This window comes from Delphinus delphis, chromosome 3 (assembly GCF_949987515.2).
Source record: "Delphinus delphis chromosome 3, mDelDel1.2, whole genome shotgun sequence".
Taxonomy (NCBI): Eukaryota; Metazoa; Chordata; class Mammalia; order Artiodactyla; family Delphinidae; genus Delphinus; species Delphinus delphis.
Genome location: NC_082685.1, coordinates 57,243,498 through 57,268,127, shown reverse-complemented (window position 1 = coordinate 57,268,127; position 24,630 = coordinate 57,243,498). Strand labels below are relative to the sequence as shown.

The following is a 24,630-nucleotide window of genomic DNA, read 5'->3' as shown; positions in this document are numbered from 1 at the left end:
CTATTTTATATATAGTAGTATGGAGTTGTGGTATTCTTAAGGGTGAAATGTTTACATCAATTAATTGAAATTCTATAGAAAGTAATTGGTCTCTTCCCTCATTTATTAAATTTATTTCTACAACTATGGACTCATGGATATTCATTTTATGCTTTGGGAAATAATCCAGTAATAAACTTAATTTTGTTCAAAGTGTTGGCATCTTTGGCCACTGGGCGCTCTTACAGTTGACTCCTGTGTCCCTTCAATATGCCCCCATCATTGTGCTGTTGTTTTTAAACACCTCTCACTTTATGGCATCATAAGATGCTCCAGGTTCATCTTATATCTTTCCTGTCCCAGAGTTAGCCATTTATCTAAGGAGTCATGGTTCCTTTATTGGAGAATGGTATTAAGGAACCAAGATCTGGGTGCTAGATGTGCTCTAGATACTGAAGTGTTATTGCTTCTAGGTCCTGTCAGCTACATGGTGCTTCTATGAACATTGGGGTTCTTGTATCTTCATTTTATTTATTTATTTATTTATTTATTGGCTGCGTTGGGTCTTTGTTGCTGCACACAGGCTTTCTCTAGTTGCTGTGAGCGGGGGCTACTCTTTGTTGTGGTGTGCGGGCTTCTCATTGCAGATCACGGACTCTAGGTGCGCGGGCTTCAGTAGTTGTGGTGTGCAGGCTCAGTAGTTGTGGTGCATGGGCTTAGTTGCTCTGCGGCATGTGGGATCTTCCCAGACCAGGGATCCAACCCATGTCCCCTGCATTGACAGGTGGACTCTTGACCACTGTGCCACAAGGGAAGTCCCACTTGTATCTTTTCAAATTAGAGTTTTCTCCAGATATATCCCCAGATTCCTGGATCATATGGCAACTCTAGTTTTTTAAGGAACCTCCATACTGTTTTCCATAGTGGCTGCACTGATTTACATTCCCACCAACAGTATAGGAGGGTTCCCTTTTCTCCACACACTCTCTAGCATTTGTTATTTGTAGACTTTTTAATGATGGCCCTTCTGACTGGTGGGAAGTGATACCTCATTGTAGTTTTGATTTGCATTTCTCTGATAATTAGTGATGTCAAGCATCTTCATGTGCTTATTGACCATCTGTATGTCTTTAGAGAAATGTCTTATCTAGATCTTCTACCCAGTTTTTGATTGGGTTGTTTGTTTTTTTGATACTGAGTTGTACAAGCTGTTTGTATATTTTAGAAATTAAGCCCTTGTCCGTAGCATCATTTGCAAATATTTTTTCCTATTCTGTAGGTTGCCTTTTCATTTTGTTTATGGTTTCCTTTGTTGTGCAAAAGCTTAAAAGTTTGATTAGGTTCCATTTTAAATTTTTGCTTTTATTTCTGTTGCCTTGGGAGACTGACCTAAGAAAACACTGCTATGATTTATGAACATTCCATTTTTAGTACTCAACATGTCTTAGTCTATGGTCTTTGTTTATTCTCTTTCATTTAGAATACTGGTTGAGGCTGTTGTCTTTTATAGTAGATGCTGTATTCCCCAAATGACTGATTTTTTTTACCCTGTGAGCTCACAGAAGAGGATGGGAATTTTGTATCAGCTGGTGGTAGAAGGGAGGAGCCAAGCCCAGGCCCTAGTGTACTAATGAATTGAAGGAAAGTAGAGATGTCCTCAAGGCACAGAGCCTGTGAGTTAGAATCTGGACTTCACCAGAATGGCAGATGGTAGAACTTCCTCTTCTTCCCCTCAGTTGTAATTCTCTAGAGGAGAACTCCAGGAGCTAATGGTTACAGTATGTTGGCCATCCCGGGAGAGTTCTTTGCCAGCCTATGGCACAACCCCTACTCCCATGGCACTCTACCCTTTTCTACACTGGGCTTCCATTTCTTGCCCCTGTATAGTAGGGCCCAATCATGATCCAGGGGACTCTTCATAGTTTCTCACATCCCTAACCTCCCTCTTATTTGTGTGTATAATATCTCCCGGGCTGAGTTAGAGGAAGATAAGTAAATAACCTATGCTATTGACTCATCTTGTCAGAAGACTAGTCATTTAACTCATACCCTTTTTATGGCTTTACAGCTTTTATGAACTGAACTCTGCTAGACATTGGGGATACATGATGAACAAGACACAGCCCTCTCATGTTTACCACCCTCAGATTTTATTCTGGACATGCTGGTTTCTTTCAGTCCTTTTGCATCTAGGTCTCTGCACATGCTGTTTCCCTTTCCCATTCCATCTTCCTTTTCCACTTTGTCTACTTTGAGATCTCAGCCCAGGCAGCACTTAAGCAGAGAAGCCACCCTCCCTGACTGAGCACCCATTTTATGTGTCATTGTACCATGTTTTACTGCGGAGCTAGATAGCCCCATGCCGTGTAACAGTCCTTTGAAAGATATTATTCACCAGTTTTTACAGGTTTACCTCACTCCCATATAGCCAAGCAGCCTCAATTCTACTGACAGCTGACTAAAGAGCCTCAACTGGTAAATATTAGTATCAGTGTGTCATTAGGTACCCAATATAGAGTAAGGCCATAGGCATATCCTACTTTTTAACAATACCCCAGTAAGTAAGGATAATAACAGTGCTGGTTTGGTTTTGTTTAATTTTGAAAAGAAAAATCATGGAAACAAAGATGTTGGGTTTCCAAATCATTTGCTGGTGGACTCTAAAGATATAACAGTGCCTAACTATTTGAAACTAAATTTAGCTTCAAAGTATTATATGAAAATAATGGAATTGCAGAGGATTTGTTGTTCAAATTTGAGACATCTTTTAACTAAAACGTGTGGCCTTTTAAACTTTTTTTGATAATCTGTAAGTGTCTTTATGTTGAAGAAAATTTTTGAAACATCTTTCTAAATTATAACTTGTAGAACCTCTCTTACTAGCAGTCATTGCACTGACAAGTAGGTGCCAGGATAAAACTTATAACCAGATTTAAATGGATAATTTTAACATGTTTACTCTGGAGCTCTATAAAAGTGAATAATCTTTGATTCTATGTCATTTTAGTATATTTATGTAAATACACTTCAGGACACAGAATACGGAGAATATTTACTGCCTGTTGACCATGGGCCAAAACTGCTAAATTCATTCTATACATCTCTTAATCCTCTCAACAGCCCTACAAGGTGCATGCTGTTATTTGCCCAAGGTCACACAGCTGGTCCAGGAACTATGGTGGTGGTCACTGAATCTGACTTCAAAACTAGTGATTGGTTTGGGGCTTTCATGTATAGTTCCCTTCCAACTAATTCTCATAAATAGCTTCAATCATCAACCTCATTCAGCCTAACAGAGACTCCTGGGTGCTATGAGAGGAAGTATGAAGTACATGGAGACTCCTTTTATTTTATTTTATTTTATTTATTTATTGGCCGCACTGCGTGGCATATGGGATCTTAGTTCCCCGACCAGGGATCGAACCTGTGCCCCCTGCATTAGAAGCTCAGAGTCTTAACCACTGGACTGCCAGGGAAGTCCCTAATGGAGACTCCTTTTAAAAGCAAGGGTAAAGGCTATGTCTGTATATGTTCTATGTATGTTAACAGCAAAAGGAAGCTTCCTCAAGCTACAGCAATAGTGGCCAAGATGCCGATGGCCTGAAACAAGGTATTTGGCATTTGTTATGTGTAAGAGACTAGAAGCAAGAAAAGCATTTCAGTAGTCCCTGAAAGATGTCACACATCCCCACCCCTAGCTTTGCTCTTTGGTAGGGTTTATCATATTTTATCAAAATTCTCCAGTGCCTGTGCTATTAAACTGTGGGCTCAATGAGAGGGTCAGAATAAGAATTTCAAGACATTTAAAAATTCCTCAAGAATTTATGTTTTTAGAGGATGGGAGTTGGATTCTCTTTTCTGTTTCACATATATAGTGGGATATAACTGCTAAATTAGTGACATAAAGACCTTAATAGATAAACCATTATATAAAAATATAACATTATTCCTAGATTATTTTAAGAATACATCAAAATTTGCAATTAATTGATCTCAATAAAAGATACATATTATCCCAACATGCTAAAATGGCATTTACTAAAATTGCTGAGAGTCAGGATTCCAAGCCTGGTAAAATGTATCTTATTCTGAAAGCCTGTGTGATGCTTAATAGGGGAACCCTAGAACTGTTCCGATTAAAACAGAAAGCTTTGTTCAAGGGTACTATCAAAGGCAAAGAGGTATGAGAAGAAAATGTATAAATGGGGAAAAAGGTAAAAATCAGTTGTAGATAATAAGTTTTCTTAAATGCTGTGTCAACTGAAAATAATCCATTGAAGTAGCAAGTAATCAGTTTGAAGATAAACTGGAAGGAAGACAAAGCTAGGAATCATTAAAAAGACATGGAGGGTCTTCCCTGGTGGTGCAGTGGTTGAGTCCGCCTGCCGATGCAGGGTACACGGGTTCGTGCCCCGGTCCGGGAAGATCCCACATGCCGCGGAGCGGCTGGGCCCGTGAGCCATGGCCGCTGAGCTTGCGCTTCCGGAGCCTGTGCTCCACAACGGGAGAGGCCAGAACAGTGAGAGGCCCGTGTACCGCAAAAAAAAAAAAAAAAGATGTATAAGTTATATATGAAGAAAATATTAAAATGACAAAAATGAGACCTTAAATGGAAGTCATACCATGTCCAATAAATCTCAACATAATAATTCTAAAGAAAAGTATAAGTTTATTAAAATCCCATTAAAAATAACAGGATAATTTTTGGAAGTAGACAAGTTAATTCTAACATTCATATGGGAAAACCGTAATATTAAGAATTATTACGAATAATATACTATTAGAACCAGAGTCATAAAGGAAAACTAGCTCTACCAGATGTTAAAATAAGACAGGTTGGGGACTTCCTTGGCCATCCAAGGGTTTGATCCCTGGTCGCGGAACTAAGATCCTGCATGCTACATGGTGCAGCCAAAAATAAAAGGGTGATAACTGGCACCTGAGTAGCCTACTCTATGAATGGAACAATTAAGGGAATACAAAAATAGATCCTGAAACATTAAAAAGTTCAAGAAGAAAACAAGGTATCTATAATTGTGTAGTAGCTTTGCCTTCTAAGTGAAAAAAACAAAATGAATACTTAAAAAGACTGGATGATGTCTAGATTTTTAAAAATTTTGTATGGAAAAACAAACAACCAATAAAATGTTGGAAAAACAAACAACCAATAAAATGTTTGCCAAGAGTTAATTTTTCTTTAATACAGCCCCTATAAACTAAGGTAAAAGCTCAACAACCCAATAGGTAATGGCAAAAGATATAAACAGTTAAGTGATGCTTAACCCTAGTTAATGCAAGTAAAATCCATAGCTTAAATTCCATTTTCCAGCAACCAGATTTACAAATAGAATTTGATGTTATCAAGGAATAATTAGTTCCAACTAAAATTCCAATATTTATGTTTATTAGAACATAGTTATGCTCATTTATTCACCAATCATGGCTGCTTTTGCACAAGTGCAGAGTACTTCTGACAGACTATGGGCCTTGAAGCCTAAAATGCCATTTGACACTACAGAAATTTTGCCTGACCACTGCTCTAGAACAGCACTATATAAAGTTCTGCAATGACAAATTTTCTCCAAACTGTCCACTAGTTAACTATAGATAGTAAGATTGAGAAAGTGAGTGTAGATTACGGCTGTTGTACAGCAATAGGTTTAGAAAATGAGGGGTTTATTTTAAACTGCACATAGACTTTGACATGTATAGGGTAATATGTACATAAACTTTTGATTTTTGGCCACACCATGTGGTGTGCAGGATCTTAGTTCCCCCACCAGGGATCGAACCCATGCTCACTGCAGTGGAAGTGCCGCATCCTAACCACTGGGCCTCCAGGGAGTTCCTGTACCTAAACTTTTTAATACTAATGCTTTGAATAGCAGAAAATAGGAATATAAGACTTTGGTGTGTCACCACATTTTAAACCACCTTAAAACTTAGTAGTTCAGGGGCTTCCCTGGTGGTGCAATGGTTAAGAATCCACCTGCCTATGCAGGGGACATGGGTTCAATCCCTGGCCCGGGAAGATAGATCACACCACAACTAGGGAAAGCCTGCCCACAGCAACAAAGACCCAATGCAGCCAAAAAATTTTTTGAAAAAAAAAATCTACTAAAAAAAACCCTTAGTAGTTCAAACAAGTATTAAAATTCTGTGGGTTAATTGGGCTCTGCTGGGTGGTTGTGTTGTTACACATGGATTTGTCTGGGGCTACTGCCATCTGGAGGCTTCACTTTGGCTAGCAGATGCCACTGGCTGTCACCTGGGAGCTCAGCTGGGGCTGTTGACTGAAGCACCTCGATTCTTTTGATGTGGTCTCACAGCATGGCACTTGACTTCCAAGTGGATGAAAGTAGATCTTAAAATCACTTCTGTGTTCTATTGTTAAAAGCCAATTACAGGGCCCTTACAGAGGGCAGGTAAGGGGGAAATTGATGCTACTGTTTCATAAGTGCAGAAAAGGATTATTTGTGGCAATCTTTAATTCACAAGCGTATATGTGTGTGTGTGTGTATAAATGTTTATGTTTATAGGAAATCCTTAAAATACACAAATGGTTGATAGTGGTTGCCTTTATGTAAAGGAGTAGTGGTTGGGGAAAACTCTTTGTTGTGTGCTTTGAATTTTATTATATGTATTCCTTATTCAAAAAAATTTTTTTCATTTATTTTTGCCCTCGCTGCTACATGGCTTGTGGGATCTCCCTGACCAGGGATCGAACCCAGGACCCCTGCAGTGGAAATGTGGAGTCCTAACCACTGGACCACCAGGGAATTCCCCCAAAACCCTTTTTTAAGCCCACTTCCCCTCCCTTGCCACTGCTAAAAAAGAGCCACTGGTTAACAGTTTTCTGTTTTTAAATAGCCTAAAGTATTGAAATGGCCTGGTTCCAGGGCATTTAATCTATTTAAGAAGTAGATAGTGGACTGCCAGGAGATTCTGAGACCACAGCTTTGCTGAAGGCAATCCAATATAATGCTTTAAAGCTCTGGGTTTGGATTTATTTAGAACGGAGTTCAAATCCTGGCTACATGACCTTAGGCAAGCTTTCTTAATCTCTTATGTAAAACACGAGTAATGGTACTTTACTCTCAGAATTATAATGCATTATCAGCTACTTAGTGGTGTCAAAATATATGTCCTCAATCAATACGACTCTTCTGCTCAAAACTTTGAAAGGTATTCATTATTAGCTCAAATGTAGACTGTATCCTGGTGTTTAAAGCCTTATTTCAAACTTGTCACTTAGACCTTTCAAAGTCTCAGCACAAATACTTGCTTCGTAGCCTCTTCATCATCCCTGGTGTACCACACCCACTGCCAAGAAACCCAAATGTGAATAGAGCTCTTGATCCATCTCTTCTCATAGCCAGGCCCACCTTGAGGCCAGACTCCTTGTCCAATCTTGATCTGACTGGGATCCTCAAGAGCTGGTAATCTGTCTTATCCATCATTATATACCCACCCTTGTACACCGTCTTTCATGAAATTGGCATTTGATCACTGAAATCTTGTATCAGTTTGGTTTCCAATGTGTCTTTTTGCTGTTGACCCACTAAGCAGATCCTCAATAAATAATTACTCAATTGAAAAAGTCTGCCTTTCCTTCTTTGTACGACCACCAGATTGCATTAACAGCCTGTACAAAAGCATGGTTAAGTGCATATCTGAACTAAGCATGCATTCATGTTTCTGTCTCCAGAGGAGCAGAGCCTCTTTTTTTCATCTAAGATCTGGGGAGAACATAAAGTGAAGTCTTATCCAAAGTCAGTTGGAATCAAAGACTCAGAGTAGAAAGCAGATCTGGTTTCAAGTGAAGGAGGACCCAAGATTCACTGAACATTTAGGATATCCCCAAATTTCATTCCAAAGTTAACTATTTGGTGGGCTTAAGCCTTACTTATTCAGGGGAACCCCAATTCTTGATGTATTCTACCAAATGCCCTCTCAAAGCCTATAGAAAATCATGCAACATAATGGGGATGTGGGATTACAGTTTCACTCTTCACAACGGCTATTTAAAAATATTCCTTCATGCAACTCTAGCCCTTTCCACAGATGGCTTAGTCACAGAAAATTGAAGTCACCTGACTATAATTCCTAATGAAAACTCCACACCATCCTCTCCATACCGCCTGTTACAGTAAAGACATGTCTCCTTTCTTCAGATCCCATCCTTTGAGTAGTGTCCAATATGAATTATCCCTTCTCCTGGTTTTTTTTTTCAACCAGTGCTTTCCTAAGATAGCTCTTCTGCAAACATTTTAATTGTGCCCAAAATTCTCCCATAGTAAAACAAAAATCTTCCCCAACCCTGCTTTCTCCTCTCTTCATAGCCACTTTTTCTGCATTTGGTAGTTTCCCTCTTACAGCTTTCCATACACTCAGCACCTCCCCTCTGACTTCCTCTCCCACTTTACTGGAAGTCCAAGTTGCTAAATCTTTTGTAGATGTTTTTAGTCCTAGTCTTGACCTCTTGATAGCATTTGACCCTGTTGATCATTTTGGCCTTTAAGTACTTTGGCTGGGCTGTCAAGGCAGTACAATTTCTCTGCCTCCCGCCTCTTCGCTTTTTTCCCCTACCTCTACTCACTTGGTCTCTTTTGCCATTCAGCTCTACCTGATTGTAAGATTTGCTTTTTGTCCCAAACGATCTCTTCAACATTCTACAGGTCTCTGCTCTTCTCCATCTTTTCCCCCTCCAATATCTTCACAGTAGACCCAGAATGACTTTTCAAAGACACGAATCAGAGTTAGCATGCTCTAGATTTTAAAATTTTCAGGGCTATTAGTCTGACTTGTATTCACTGATTTACCTCAGGTGTCAGTTGACTGCCTGTCCCTCTGCGTTTAAACTTGAAACCCCAGGGGCCCTTTCCTCCGGCCTTATCTATACAATTTCTCAGGATTTCTACATGTGCTATATACTCCTTTGCTCATGGGGTACTTGAAGAGTGTTCTACGTTCAAATTCACCAAATGGCTGCGGCGGTCTTTTCAATAGCTGTCTTTCTCCTCAATGACTCTCTGCATGAAATACCTGAAATCAAAAACCACTCAGAATGGTATCTGTCCCCACTTCGTGGCCCTAACTACGACCCCTCAGCAAATTATCAGATAATACCAGAGAGGATAGAAATCGGGTCTAGGCCAGGGATTCCTGCGACTCGCTTCTAACGCATACTCTTTTTAAGTTTTACACCCAGCAATATGGGGGGAGTCGAGAAAAATCCTTTGTGGGGAATGGGACTCGAACTCGTTAGCTACGCCTCTCCATTTCCCGCCATAAGCGGGCTACAGGATTAGAGAACAACGACCGCCGCTGAGGGCGCGAGCGATGTGCGCGCGCTGAGTAGGGGGAGGGGCAGAAAGGGACCGAGGTGGGTGGGGGCGAGCTCTCGCGAGAGTGGGTTTGTTCTTGGGCTGCAGCCGCTGCTGCCACCTCTTACAGCGCCGTTGCTGCGGGGGATTGTGGGAGCCTCAGCGTCCCGCTCGCTTGGAGAGAGGTGCCTCTCCTCTTCCCTCTCCCTCTCCTTAAGGTAGGCGAGAAGCGGGTAAGAATTGGGGTGGGGTGGCCGGGGGCTCTCTGCGTCCGCCGGGAGGAGGCAGCGACGGCGACAGGGGCCGCGGGGAGCCGGCGGCGCGCCTTACTTGCTCGCTCCCGCTCGCCCGCTCTGCCTCCCTCCGCGCTGCGTATGTGAGCCGCCTGATCGGCGGCCGCCATGTTAGGAGCGCAGTGGCGGCGCAACCAGCCTTCTCGGGCGGCGGAGGTGAGCGGCCCCGGAGGGAGACACGCGGCCAGGCAAGGGCCCAGGGTGCGGCGGGAGAGTCGGGGGCGCAGAGGGCAGCCGGTCGGCCGAGCTTCCTGCGTCCTGGGCTTGCTGTGGGCGGGGGCGGGACGACGAGCCCGTTACACGCGGACTGCAGCGCTGAGGGGAAGGGAGGAGCGCTCGAGGCCTGAGGGACCGACTAATCATAGGGGGCCTGCCGTTTGGGGAGGATAGTTAAGATAGGGCCAGCCCCAGATATATATGCTTTTTTTTCCCTTTTGCGCCTGAAAATGTGTCCCAAAATGGAGGATTTCGTAGACTCTGAAAAGCCTGGCCGTTTGAGCGGCGTTTTTTTCCTGGTGTCGCGGCCTTCGCTCCTTTCCTCGCCCATCGTTTCATAGCGCCCCCTAAGACTCCCCTCCCCTGCCCACACACAGGGCGCGCGCGATTTTAGCCGGACCTCAGAAACAATTCCCCCCACCCGCCATCGCGTAAAAATGGCCGAAAAATGAAACGTTAACGCTTGTTTATCGTATTGCGTCGTGGATAAAGCCTTTTTCAGTGCGCTGCGAGGCAGGAGATTTGTTGTTTAGAGAGTCACCTCACATTCCTTTTCCTCCTTATTAAAATACTATCAGTCTAGGGTTCTCCAGAGAGGATGGCGTGGTGTGGGGACCTTCCGGTTTCCAAACAAAGGGTTTAGAGTACACCCTGGTGTAGTCGCGGCATCGTTGTTCTTTTCGTTGCCGGCGCTGTGCCATGTTGTGTGTTCTACAGGGACTTTCCCCATTTACGGCGGAGCAATATCTCCTAGGTGTTTATCCTGCTCTGTGGCCCCATTCTGTGGCATAGGCTTATTGGATCAGTTACAGTTTTCCAGCCAGATATTTCTAGAACAGTTATGGCGATTCTGAAATTCTAGTCTTTGAAGCGCGCTGGAATAGTGTGCGAGTCGTTGATTTCCCAGGTCGTAGTCATGAGATTTTGCATTGATGCTGCGTTCTGCGTGTTGAACAGAGCTTGGTTTAATATTTTTAGATAGTCGACAAAACAGTTTTCTCCCAGGTAAATTTAAACAGCTGTACTCAGCGGGCAAAAATTATATTTTAGGCAATTTTCATACATGTTCAAAATAAAATTTCGTTTTAAAAAGCTAAATGGTTCAGTCACCTACGGAGTCTCTCGACATAATTATTTCATGTTAGTATTGTTGTGGAAAACAAGGGGAGGACAGATTTTTGTTGCAAAAAACGCTGTGTGACTTTTACACTGAACTGAACTTAAAATTAAACACGATTGAAGTACTACATGAAGGTTCTTCTGGTTTGTCATGTAAATAAGACTTGGAAAAGAGATCGTTAGCCAGAAGCTTTGTGTTGAAAGTGCCTTAAATTGGCATTTCTTCCTTTTCACGTTATATGTTGATAACGTTAGCGTATGCTTTACCCAGAAAGGAAGTTTTCACATTATCATCTTTACACATCTCTTCAGCTTTGTGTAAGTGGAGTTGCTTTTACGTAGCATTTTGAGCTAATTAATTCAGAAGGATTTAACCACCCTTGACCTTAAAACATTGTGTATGTTAAAGGAGTCTTTAAACAAACTGATTCTACTAATGCTTTTAGGGACGTGTAAACGCCAAATATTATTACAAGTCAATGATATTTAAACAAACTTTAACAACTGAAGAATGCAAAGAAAATGTCTTACATAATTTAAGAAATAACAGGTAGTTCAAATTCCTAATTTTATAGAAGAGAGAATTAAACCCCAAGGAAGTTATGTAGTTAACCAATGGCAGTGATGCCAGTGTGTTCTAGAATGCTTGCATTTTGATTGGATACTTGATTTAGGCTCTGCATGTTTTAATAAATAGGCTTAAAAATGGAAGAACTATACTTACAGGAAGTTATCCTGTAAATAAGGGAATAATGTGTCAAAGATTGGTGTACATAAATGTTAATGTTGATTATTAAGCATATTAAAAATCCAGAAGATAAAACACTTGGAGATCTACTAATTGTAGTGTGGCCATCAAGTGGTAATCTATACAGCTATTTAGAAGTGTTTTAAGAGGAGAGTAGTGATGGGAAAATTATAGTGGAATATAGTACTCATTGGGAAGAAAGTGTAATAAAACTCCACTAATACCAAATTTGATGTTTTTTTTGTTGTTTCAAGGAACGTGTAAATAAGCATAAAAATAGAGATATACCCAAAATTTTGGCTCTGGATGTTGGCATTGTGGGTCATTTGTATTTCCTTCTTTTTTTTCTGAAATAATCCACAAGACGTTATACTTTTGTAATGAGGAAAAATGAAACATTTTTTGTAAATGCTAGAACTGCTGAAAAGACCAGAATCTCATGTTTTGTTTTTTTTAGGATCTCATGTATTTTTGAGGGGAATTGAGATAGAAATGAGCCAGCTTCTTGAAATCAAGTGCAGAGTGTTCAAAAGTGACAGAAAGAAACGCTTGTGTAAGATACCCTTGTTATTATGTGTGTACAGAGAAATCTGAAGGCATTCTTATGTAAAATTAGGACTGATAATTAGATTATGATATGAACTGCAGCCATTAGCTGTTTTTAAATGATCAAAACTAGAGAATTGGGTAATGGTCTGTTAGGTGGTGTTCTTAGCAGATCTTCTAATTAAAAGTCTGTGCTTTGTTTTTATATATCTCTCTTAGTTAGAATCGTATTAAAATTGTACCACACTGTGACAACAGGTTCTAAGTATACTTGACTGACTTAAGGTTTGGGATGGACAATACTAAATTCATTGTGGGTAAGGTGGAAGGGTTGTAGACAGTGTAGTTTTGAAATTTTTTATATATGTGGTTATTCCAGGGTTAATTAACACTATCCAGGAAATTGCTTTAATTTAAAATTCCTAGGTATGTAGTGGGTCTTCTCATTGGACCATTAGGATCAAGGGTCGTGACATGCTTGTTAAAAGGTTTATAGGTAGAAAAGCTGTTTAGTGGATAAAGGTAGAGTAGAGAGAAGCCAGTGGATTGAGAGGACTTTGGATAGGTAGCCTTTAAAGTACTTTAGCTTTTGACTTATCGCAGATGATATTGACTATAAGCTTAAATATAAATTGTAATACAGTAGAAGTTATATGATAAATGCTGTGTTATTTTTCCTCACCTGAATATAATTTATTACTGTGGCAGGTCTGAATAGATGCAGTACCTTTGTGTTGCAGCCTCCATGTGATTTTCCAGTTGTAGGTCAAGCCCTAATGTCTGTATAAAAAAGGCTCAGGAGTTGCTGAAATTAAAATTTACATGAAGTAGCAATGAAAGCTTACGTACAATTCTTTTTTTTTTTTTTTTTTTTTTTTTTTTTCAGTACGTGGGCCTCTCACTGTTGTGGCCTCTCGCGTTGCGGAGCACAGACTCCGGACACGCAGGCTCAGCGGCCATGGCTTACGGGCCCAGCCGCTCCGCGGCATGTGGGATCTTCCCGGACCGGGGCACGAACCCGTGTCCCCTGCATCGGCAGGCGGACTCTCAACCACTGTGCCACCAGGGAAGCCCCGTACAATTCTTTTTAATTAAAATTTTTTAACTTAAATTTTTTAATTATTAAAGATTTTAAAACTATTCCAAAGATTAAGGCTAATTGATATAAAATACTTGGGTTTTTTCTGGAAACTTTTTTAAATAGCAAATCTCTGCCTGCCTTTTGTAGAGTACCAATAGCCTGTGGTTGTTGGTACCTGTCAGAACACGTTAGTAGGAAAACAGAGGGTTCCCGTGGTGGCGGGGGGGTGGGATGATAGGTCTTCCCAGCTCTTGCTGTTGGCTATTCGGCTGGATAAGAAGAGCGGAGAGGGGGGAAATGCCTATAGTTGTCACAGTTAGCAGTAAATGCAAATATGGAAAGTAATCTGTTGATACTAGAGTCTCAGTAGGATCTTTGATTTGCAGTATCATGGATTGTTAATGAAATAGACAACTTCCTGGTCTTTAAAGGTGATGTGTGTGGTGGGTTCTTTTTTTTTTCTCTGTGGGAATTTCTAGGATGTTAAACGTCTCCCTTTGGTATAGTCACTGAAAAAAGAGCTTATACCATATGTGAAAGTTTAAAGTCAAGTGTTTGAACACCTGAATCACACAGTAGATGGGAAAGGAACAGTAATAGCAAAGAAATACAAATGTTTGTACTTAAAATATTCTTGGGACTTCCCTGGCGGTCCAGTGGTTAAGACTTCGCCTTCCAATGCAGGAGGTGTGGCTTCAATCCCTGGTGGGGGAGCTAAGATCCTACGTGCCCCCCCAGAGGCCAAAAAACCAAAACATAAGACAGAAGCAGTATTGTAACAAATTCAATAAAGACTTTAAAAATGGTTCACATGAAAAAGTAAAAAAAAAAAAAATTATCTAGCTGTGAAAAGATGTGGAACAACAGAACAATTTTAATGCTTAGCTATGTTTCCTTGTGTGGGCTATGATATTCTGGGAAAGCAGAATGGACGAGGGAACTTTACACTTAAGCATCAGGAAACCTAGAAATATTCATAACAGCGTTCTTGTTAATGACAGGAAATTGGAAACAGTCTAAATGTGCATCATCTGCAAAACAGATAAGTGTATGTGCCCTAATGGTGTCTGTATTGCAGTGAAAATGTAGATGTAATCCATGTGTAAATCAGTTTTAAAAAGTAAGCAATACATACATTTTAAGCCAATTTGTATAAAATTCAGAAATGCTAAATAAACACTGTTTAAAAAGATATATGTCTATTAAGTGGTAAGACTTAAAAACAAGAGACTGCAGAAGGGGAGGAGGAATCACTGGAAATTGGTAGGTAGAAGGTATCTAAGGTTTCGTTAACGTTTCTAAACTTTGGTGTTTATACACACAGGTTTGTATAATGTATGATATAAAGGGGGTGGTGCTGGGCCTTAAGAGAATTACTAGTATTAAATGGAGAACGGAGAGACACATTCCAGCTAATAATTGTATTTGAGTGTGGACTTCATGTGGTAAGTAGTAGGGAGTTGTGTGTGTGTGTTTATTTATTTATTGGCTGCGTTGGGTCTTCGTTGCTGTGTGCGGGCTTTCGGGGGCTACTCTTTGTTGCAGTGCGTGGGCTTCTCTCGCGCAGGCTCAGTAGTTGTCGCCTGCGGGCTTAGTTAGTCCGCGGCGCGAGTAGTATATTTTTGAAGAGAGTAAAATAATGAGTGATATTTTAGGAGGCTTATATTGAAACCTGTGAACATGGATCCAATACACGGATGCCATCAGGAAGGCAAGAGGACAGAGTATCTCCGGTAAGGTTATGGCAGAGGAGATAGAGAGTTATGGACTGCATTTCTGAAGGATGAGAAGGTAATTTAAAGGTAGATTGGAAATAGAGAATGAAGAAGGAAGAGGTTTAATTTGTTTACTTTCACTAGAATCCACTTCTCTTCTTCAGTCTTATTTGTCTAGGTTACTGCCAGTCTTTAAATCTGGTCTTTTAAAGCAGACTTCTGGTTCAGAAACGAAGTTCAGATTTTAAATCTGACTTTAAATAGAAAGAGATGAGACATGATAGTATAGTTGATATATGAACTACTGCAGTGAAAGTGAAAGGTGTTTATGTCTCTGGGCCAGTCCTTTTACTTCTCATTTCTCATTGGTTGTGAGGATCAGATTGCATAAAGTAAATGATCACTATGGTGCTTACCATGTACCAAGTCTTATTAAATGGGTGTTATTTTTATTCCCATTTTACATACGAGGGAACAAACACAGAGATGTTAAGTAATTTGCCCAAGGTCACATAGCTACTTTGTAGTAGAACTGGGAATCAAATCCAGGCATTTGGGCTCTAAAAATCTCAGTTTATATCAAATCAGAGAGTTGTAAAAATGTTTGTGGAAAGCAGGAGCAGTAGATCATAAAGTTGTGAGTGGAGGGGGAAAATTTTAAGAGTGCAGAATGGTGCCTTGAGAAAAACCACAAATTTTGCTTTTAAGTAGAGAGGAGAGTTAGCCAAGTTAGTGTCTTAGGTCAAATCAAGAGTCAAAATTGCCAGTTAAATGGAATAATTTTCTTTCCTGTAGTATGAATTTAATCAGTTTTCTCTATTGCTTAATCTGAAAATATTTAATGTCTAGTTGATAAAGTCACTAGGAAAAACATTTAAACCTAGGAAGAAGAAAAATGTTCCAAGTCTGAATAAAAGGAACCCTTTCTGTGGATTACCGTGAAGATTTCTATTTTAGCAGGTGAAGGTACTGTGTTAGCCTAAGGATCAAGAAGTTGAATCCAGGTCTGTGATTGGATTAATACCAACAGTCTTAAAGCATTTAAAAATAATACTTGTTTTTCAGCCTTCCTGGGCACGACGCTTTATATGGTTTTATCTTTATTGTGTGATGAGGCACATACTGCTTTATACAAAACTGAAATTAATAGAGCTGGATAAGCAACAAGGATATACGGTATAGCACAAGGAATAATAGCTGTTACCTTGTAATAACTTATAGTGGAGTATAGTATGCAAAAATACTGAATCACTATGCTGTACACCTGAAACTAATATAGTATTGTAAATCAACTATACTTCAATTAAAAAAAGAATCTGGGACAGTATTTCCTAGGGGGTTTACTATTTAAATTAATCAGTAGTTTGTTTTTTTAAAAAAACCTTGTAAGTCACTTAAAGGCATGCCATACTGAAAGATTATGGCACTGAAGAACACAGACTAAAATATAAGTTTTTAAAGTGGCTCAAGCTCAATATATAAAATTGAATAGTTCCTCAGATAACAATCTTTTTAAAAAATCAAACCCTTAAATGAAACACAAGTTATAAACATATATTGGGAAAACATATAGTGACATAAGCTAATGTGAAAATGAAAATTTACTTAACACTCTAAAATGGAAACTATGTTGATAAGTTATTTATAAAGCCATTATAAATTTAATAAATGAGAAACTTTAAGGAGTAATTAACCTAACCCTGTATTTTAATTGGAAATGAGTCAGTTGCTTGCTTTAAAAGTTCTGACCAGAGTAGTCAATGCTTTAAATTACTAATAGTGAACTGTCCCTGCCATCTGTTGGTGAAATGGTTAGGACATTTTTACTGTATTGGTATTGTTGGTTGCTACGTGTATTTGGCATATTTTCACATGAATAAGTTAAATCGCAAGGGTGTTTGACCTTGATAGAACGTGGAAAATCTGAAAATTTCTTAACACCCTTTTGTGTTTTTAATTCAGATGGGGAAAATACTGTAAGAAACTATTGCTTTTTGGCTGTTGTGTCTTAAATTTTTATGTGAGATTAAAGGGTTATTTATTATAAGTGGATATTTCTTTCCTGAACATCTCTACAAGCCTTTATGATTATACCATCTTAAAATTAGTTGTTTTTGGGCTTCCCTGGTGGCGCAGTGGTTGCGAGTCCGCCTGCCGATGCAGGGCCCGTGAGCCATGGCCGCTGAGCCTGCGCGTCCGGAGCCTGTGCTCCGCAATGGGAGAGGCCACAACAGTGAGAGGCCCGCGTACCGCCAAAAAAAAAAAAAAAAAAAAAAAAATTGTTTTTAAGAAGTGATTATTTCACACAATTGAAAACATAAAGATCTATATGATGGTATTAGATACCTTTAAAACGTAGCATTTTTAAATTTAGAAGCTGAAGATTTTTTCTATAATGTCTTCTAAAGAACTAAAGTCTGCTTATGGTCATTTCACTTCCTGCTAACCCTTTGAAAGAATGAATATGTAATAAGACTAATAGGTAATCTTTATTTTACATAGGAAATCGAAATATGAAACAACTTTGTTTTCTCCATGAACTTTCTGGATGTGTTAAGCTTTCATTTGTTTTCTGAAATATTTTAGTTTTCCATTTCTTTTAATTGTTGAAGAAAATAAATCCAATAAAGAGTATCAGATAGTATTCATGGAATGTGGAGGTTGAATATTATTAACTGAAGCTTATTTCTTAACCATACATACAGATACTTGTTCATCTGTTGAAGGTGAAGCCAACATCTTTAGTAGCACTTATATCATGAACTAGGTTTAAGTTCCAGGTTAATAATTTAGAATTGTGTATTAAAATGAGCTTTAAATCTGTTCATTAAGAATTTGAATATCAGATTGTAGTTAAATGGCATTTGTAAAGCAAGCCTAATTAGTCGTTCTTTTTCTGATGTTTCCTGGTTGGGGGTGGGGTGGAGGTACTTTCTCTTTTGGAAGTGAAAGATTCTGCATTAATGGGCATTTAGAATTTATTGTATAAAGAATTTAAATGGGTAAATTGGATTTTGATATTACATTCTAGGTTAGTTATCTCAAAGGAATTATTTTCAAGCTTTATTAATCTCTATGAAAAGGCAACTTTATAAGGATGGGGGAAAAAATACAGTAAAAGAAGCTAATCTTTTTTAAAAATCTTGGTAACTTAGTAAACCTCTCAGTATTGTGCTAACTTTCATAGGCAGTAGGTCTTGCTTAAAGGAGCCTTTTAAAGTGACTTGTTCGTCTTATGTTCACCATTGACCGAAGATCTAAAGGAACTTTTTGTAAATGTTCTTGCACCAGTGCTGTCTTGTCTGATTTCTCTTAATTTCTTTGTTCTAATAAAAGATTTCTAAGAACTTTGTTTCAATCAAAAGTCTGACTTAAGTTCTTTTTCAGTAATGCTACTCTCATGTCTTTGTGTGGGACTGCATTTTAAGTTGAAGCTGAGCATTTTAAGTTGGAACTCTGAGTCACAAAACTATTGTTATTCTTAAGAATTACAAGTTGTCATGGGATTTACATAGTTTGTCTTGCCCTTTTTCTTAGTTTTTCTGACATCCATTTTCTGTTTGTCTTAAGGTTATCACCTTTTACCTTTACTTCTCTTAACCTTTCCTTTTTGCAGATCCACCATTTTCATATATGCTACAAAGAAAAATAATTCTGTAATGCAACAGTCATTTATTTCCCTTAAAATATGATCAATTAAAATATTTACATACAATCATAATGCCGCAGTATAATTTCCCTAAGGGAAAGAATAGTTCTTTCAAAAGACTGGCTTTTCAATAATAGAAAGCTTTGGCTCTCAAATGAAGGGCAAAGCTGTAATTAATAGTAACCTCTATACACTGAATTTTTGATTTTGAAAAACCCTCTTAATGGTATTGATTTTTTTTTTTTTAAACAAAGTATACATGAAAACTTAGAGGGTCCTACCAATGTTTACACAGTATTTCAACCGGCATTCTGTATGGCATTTAAAAGTCATATCAAAGAAACCTTCATCCAATGATGTACACTTAGTCTTGTCTTTATTAATCTTAAGGCCTAAGTAGTTTACATAATGGATCTCATCTAGAACTAGTTTCTTTAGTGTCTTCTCAAATTCGTCTTCCTTGGTGTGCAAAAACATCTTCTGTACTTCCAGTCACCTCTGATAGCATTTCTGTGTCTTTTTAACTTTGTTACATCTTTTTGTAAAATCTAAAGTCTTGCCTGCAACTTTTTTTTATACTTCTTCTACCACTGTTTTCATCCAGTGTTTCCTTACTTTAATCTGTCATTGGTGGAATTGGTCCCATAATAGACTTGTAACTATTGAATATTGCCTGGTTTTTACATTAATAAAGTTTAATATTTTAAACTAACAGTACTTAGGGGTATGGGTGATGAAATGTATAAAAGTTAACTGAGCAATGCCTCCTAGTAGAATTATGTAGCAAACAATTTAAGACTTATCAACCTCTGTGTGTAATTGTGATTATAAAATTGTTTCATCTAGGACATTTATTGTGTATATCATTTAACTGGTACTTTATGAGCTCACACAAATGCTTTCCAAATTCTTATGTAACAATTTCTGAGGTAAAATAACAATATAAGAAAGAAAATGAAAATAATTTCATTATTTTCACGTCTTGGAGGAAACACATCTTGGAGGATCGCATTCAGAATTTAAATTTTCAAGGTGATTGGGCTATTCTTGTGAAAGAATCTATGTTTACAGAAATCTGTGTAAGCAAGATCTCATTTTCATTTTCACCTGTTTTGAGCTCTAGGGGTGCTGTGGCCCTGAGCATTAAGTGAATGTCGATGGCTACTACCTTGGGGAGTTTCACTTCTTTAAATCACCTATACTTCCTGTACCTGGGTTTTTTCTTGGGAGGTCTCCTATTTCTGTACTGAGCATATTTAGTTCTCCTTACCTTTTAAGGTTAGAGATGAAATAAGCAACTGCCTGATACAGGATGGACAGTAAGAAGGCAGTTAATTGTTTGGCTTAAATTTGTGCAGAAATCCTTAAACTGTAGGAAGTCACTTATTTTTCTTCACATCTGTCTTTACCTCAATTTGATTTTGCTGCATAAAGGTCTCAACTGTTGTGTTTGATCTTAGATCTTATACTAGGTACTTGACACCTAAGCTTCGTTTACTTGTGATTTTACTTGGTTCTTTCTGATAGTGTTAATAGGTCTCATTTTCTAAAACAGAATACAACTGATTCATCTTTGACTTGCTGACCTTGATTTTTTGTTTTTAGTCTTCTGGAACTTAAGCATCATACTATAGGGTGTATTTTTATTCTTCTAAAAGAAGAGACCCATCTATATTTTTATTGAAATTTTGATGTATTCAGACATCTAACCCTTCAATTGAAATGTTTTTAAATTCAGTATGAAATTCCCTTTAATAGTTAAACTTTAGCATGAAAGACTACTTTTTAAATATCTATATGCAGGCTCTGCATACATCTGAAATCTGTTTAAGTTATGTAATTCCTTGTAAGTTTGAGATCTTAAATGTTTTTTTTTAATCAACATGATGCATAAGTTTTTTTTCTAAAAAAACGGCATCTACTTAAAGGGATTTATGACTAAAATTGCTTATTTTTCTACAGAGTTGTCTGCTGGTTCTCAGCTTGAAGAAGATTCTACAGTCCTTATTGATCCTTTTTCTTGGCGTTACCATTTTTTGAAGCAAAGTTAACCTAGTTTTCTAGTTTGAGCTTTCTTTTTGGCCATCTTCTAAAAATTTTTTTTTTAATCTATAAACTAGACAAGAGATAGTTCTACAATGTCCAAGTCATTCCAGCAGTCATCTCTCGGTAGGGACTCGCAGGGTCATGGGCGTGACCTGTCTGCAGCAGGAATAGGCCTTCTTGCTGCTGCTACCCAGTCTTTAAGTATGCCAGCATCTCTTGGAAGGATGAACCAGGGTACTGCACGCCTTGCTAGTTTAATGAATCTTGGAATGAGTTCTTCATTGAATCAACAAGGAGCTCATAGTGCACTGTCTTCTGCTAGTACTTCTTCCCATAATTTGCAGTCTATATTTAACATTGGAAGTAGAGGTCCGCTCCCTTTGTCTTCTCAACACCGTGGAGATGCAGACCAGGCCAGTAACATTTTGGCCAGCTTTGGTCTGTCTGCTAGAGACTTAGATGAACTGAGTCGTTATCCAGAGGACAAGATTACTCCTGAGAACTTGCCCCAAATCCTTCTGCAGCTTAAAAGGAGGAGAACTGAAGAAGGCCCTACATTGAGTTATGGTAGAGATGGCAGATCTGCTACACGGGAGCCACCATACAGAGTACCTAGGGACGATTGGGAAGAAAAAAGGCACTTTAGAAGAGATAGTTTTGATGATCGTGGTCCTAGTCTCAACCCAGTGCTTGATTATGACCATGGAAGTCGTTCTCAAGAATCTGGTTATTATGACAGAATGGATTATGAAGATGACAGATTAAGAGATGGAGAAAGGTGTAGGGATGATTCTTTTTTTGGTGAGACCTCGCATAACTATCATAAATTTGACAGTGAGTATGAGAGAATGGGACGTGGTCCTGGCCCCTTACAAGAGAGATCTCTCTTTGAGAAAAAGAGGGGCGCTCCTCCAAGTAGCAATATTGAAGACTTCCATGGACTCTTACCGAAGGGTTATCCCCATCTGTGCTCTATATGTGATTTGCCAGTTCATTCTAATAAGGTGAGTTAATGCAACAGATACTTCTAATTTCTTTTACGTTGTAGTGCCTATTCTGTATTTACCTATATCTTTTACTCTAATTCTGTAGTCTGGTGACATTGAGTTGATCAAGAATTTTTATACTTTTGAGAACACTTACTTTATTTCGAAGGTAATTGTTTTTGAGCATTTTAAACCAGGGCTTTACATTAATACAATCTGCCTAGATTACTTCTGGCCACAAAGCTGTCATCCACTGGGATTATCTTGTTGGTTTTTGGCATCAATATGTTCTTCTTAATCGTATATTTAAGCAGGTTTTTTGTCTGCTTTGTTGAATTGTTTTAAGTATATATATATTTTTTTGTTTTTGTTTTTTTTGCAGTCAATGTGCTCTGCCATTCAGGATGCTAGATAATCAGCTCTCCATCTGTCTTAATTACTGATTCGTATGTAGTAAAGATGTATTCTTGAACAATTCTCTTTTTTTCCTTATCTGTGGCTACAGGGAAAGAGTTAATGTAGAGCCCTGGTGTTTGTTTCAGTATATTTCATATTTTAGATTAGTTCATTCTTCCTTTTTTAATTTCCCTTTAACACAAACTCTCATGCTATAACTGAAATTTTTTCATCATTTTTTTTCTCCTTTTCCACAACTTTCTTAAACATACTTCAAAACTCACTTTTTATTATCCCATATTGCATCTATCCCTTTAGAGACTTGGGAAAATCAACTACTGCAGTATCCTGCTCTGTGTTCCTCATAAGCATGTTCTTTTTCTGACTTAGGCTTAGACTTCTGGTATAGTCATTTGAGGAAAAAAAAATCTAATTCTCCTTTGCTTTAATTATCACATCTGGCAAAATGGGAACTTTTTCAAAATGTCCTTTTAAATATATTGTCTTTTCTCTTTCAACGTTTTCAATGCTAATCATTCGCACTGGTTTTTTTCCCCCCAAAATACAGTGCAGTTGACTTAAGGTCAACATTATAGCACTCCACTAGCTTGATCTGTATGTAATCTGACCATCCATTTTTCCTGATGTGCTGTACTTAACTGGAACATGTTGCTGCCATGAAACTGATTTGATGGTTACTGTTACAGGGTTTTTTCTTCACATTAACATTTGGAAGGGTCATTTTCTTTTCATATCTATCCCTTTTAAATGCATTTTTAAGTGAGTGTTGATTTTTGAGCAAACTATATCATATAGGTCATTAGAGATTTTGTGTTTAATCTTTTTAAAAGTATTACCAATCAATCCCTTTTCTGTGTTTGGATCTCAATATTTTTGTCTCAGATAAGTAAGAGAAGAGACTTCTTACATTATTTGAGTTTACAGAGTACTTTGAAAAATATCTTTAAGAATAATTCCTAGCTAAATATATGTATTCCTTATAATACAAAAATCTTTTGAATTAATGCATCAATAATTTAAATATACAAGGAATATTTTAATCTTTAATCCATGTCAAAATAAATTAACTTCAAATGCTAAATTTACGTTCATAGATTAATTTTCATTTAAGACAGAACCACAAACTCATAAAAGTTAGGGAATTATATTTAGTTGGTGTTTTCCTTTTTCAGATTTGTTGGATACACTAAAGTATATCATGGAATTTAGTTTTTGTTCAGTACCAAACTTCAAGTTTTAGGTCTGGTATGAATTGATTTAACGAAAAGGTCCATTAAACTTTGGTGACTCAAAGTATTTTGTTACTTCTTGCCTGTTCGCAGAAATGGCAATACGAGAAATATTCTCAGATAGGCTCTCTAAACTCTAAGGAAGATAGCTAGTTACAGTGTCTCAAAGTGATTGTAAGGGACTTAAAATCTTTGCTACTGGAGTCATCATAAATCAAAAGCTGTTGTTGGAAGTCTCCTTTTCCTGACTTTGAGCAGTAATTTAATTTTGCTGCTTACACATGGGAAAACAATTCAGTAAATAAACACAAAAGAAAACCAAGAAGGACTTTAATCAGAAAAAAAGTTTCTATTTTTATGTATGATTATACTTTTCTCTCCAAATGTTGTTACCTTCTAGTTCCTTAACAGTTATATTAATAAATAATGATAGTAAATGGACCTAAATTGACAAAAGAATATATTTGAAACTTTGAATTCAAGAGTAAGACACCTTACCTAGTGCAAGAGGTACTTTTAACCTGTAAAAATGCATGTACCCTAGCTAGTTTGGGTATTTTATCACAAATTTAGAAACAGTTAAGAATTACTTTAGAGGCCCTTTGATTGTTTGGTTTACAAAATTTATGGTATTTGTAAATTGTACCAATTTTAAGAAGTTTTAGCACCTGGATTCTCTTAATGTATTTTAGTTTCCTTAACATAGCTAATGTTTTCTGGATATCTTCATTATGGAAAAAATACTCACTTTTAGTAGGGATCTTTTTAATTTATAGCTGATGTAGAATCAATGAGTTTAGAGAAAGTAGATAATGAAAAAATTTTTAACATTTAATCCTGCTCTCTGGTATTGCTGCATAACTTGGAAAATCTGTTCTTTTCACTTAGTAGTAACGTTAAATAGCCTACATGATCAAAACTTCTTCTTACTATGAAATAAGAAACTTTTAGGTGAGAAACATCTAATTTGTCATCATTATTTTTGATATTTTAAGTAACTTTCAGTGATGGTGTTGCTTTTATTTCTTTCTAGGTCATTGTAGAACATCAAGTTGCTTTTCTACACAGCCTCAAACTTGCCTCAAAATTCCTTTCACTTAAAGAAAACTGGCCACTACAGCCTTTTCACTGTCTTGTCACTTGAGTTCATATTTTCCTTTCAGTATTCTAGAAGCCCTTAAGTTATTCTTTATTCTGCCATTCCACATGTGCTTCTCCAAATTATCTTTTCTTTATATAATTTAGGTATCTCAGTGACATCAAGGTGAATGTAGTTTTTC

The 24,630-nt window shown here is 37.8% G+C and overlaps 1 protein-coding gene across 6 annotated transcripts in view; it reads left to right on the top strand.

Moving 5' to 3' along the window:
* The window catches only part of MATR3 (matrin 3), a 50,654-nt gene that overhangs the window by 8,755 nt on the left and 17,269 nt on the right, over positions 1–24,630 (top strand). For 2 of the 6 annotated variants that reach the window (XM_060008752.1, XM_060008754.1), the window contains exon 5: positions 20,635–21,722. The exons of 1 other annotated variant lie outside the window; for it this stretch is intronic. In XM_060008752.1, coding sequence (XP_059864735.1) covers positions 20,811–21,722 — 912 coding nt within the window. In that variant the 5' untranslated portion in view covers positions 20,635–20,810. Of the gene's footprint in view, positions 1–9,412; positions 9,524–9,691; positions 9,755–20,634; positions 21,723–24,630 lie in introns of those variants that run through there. 3 more of the 6 variants (XM_060008753.1, XM_060008757.1, XM_060008755.1) reach the window with 3 other exon arrangements.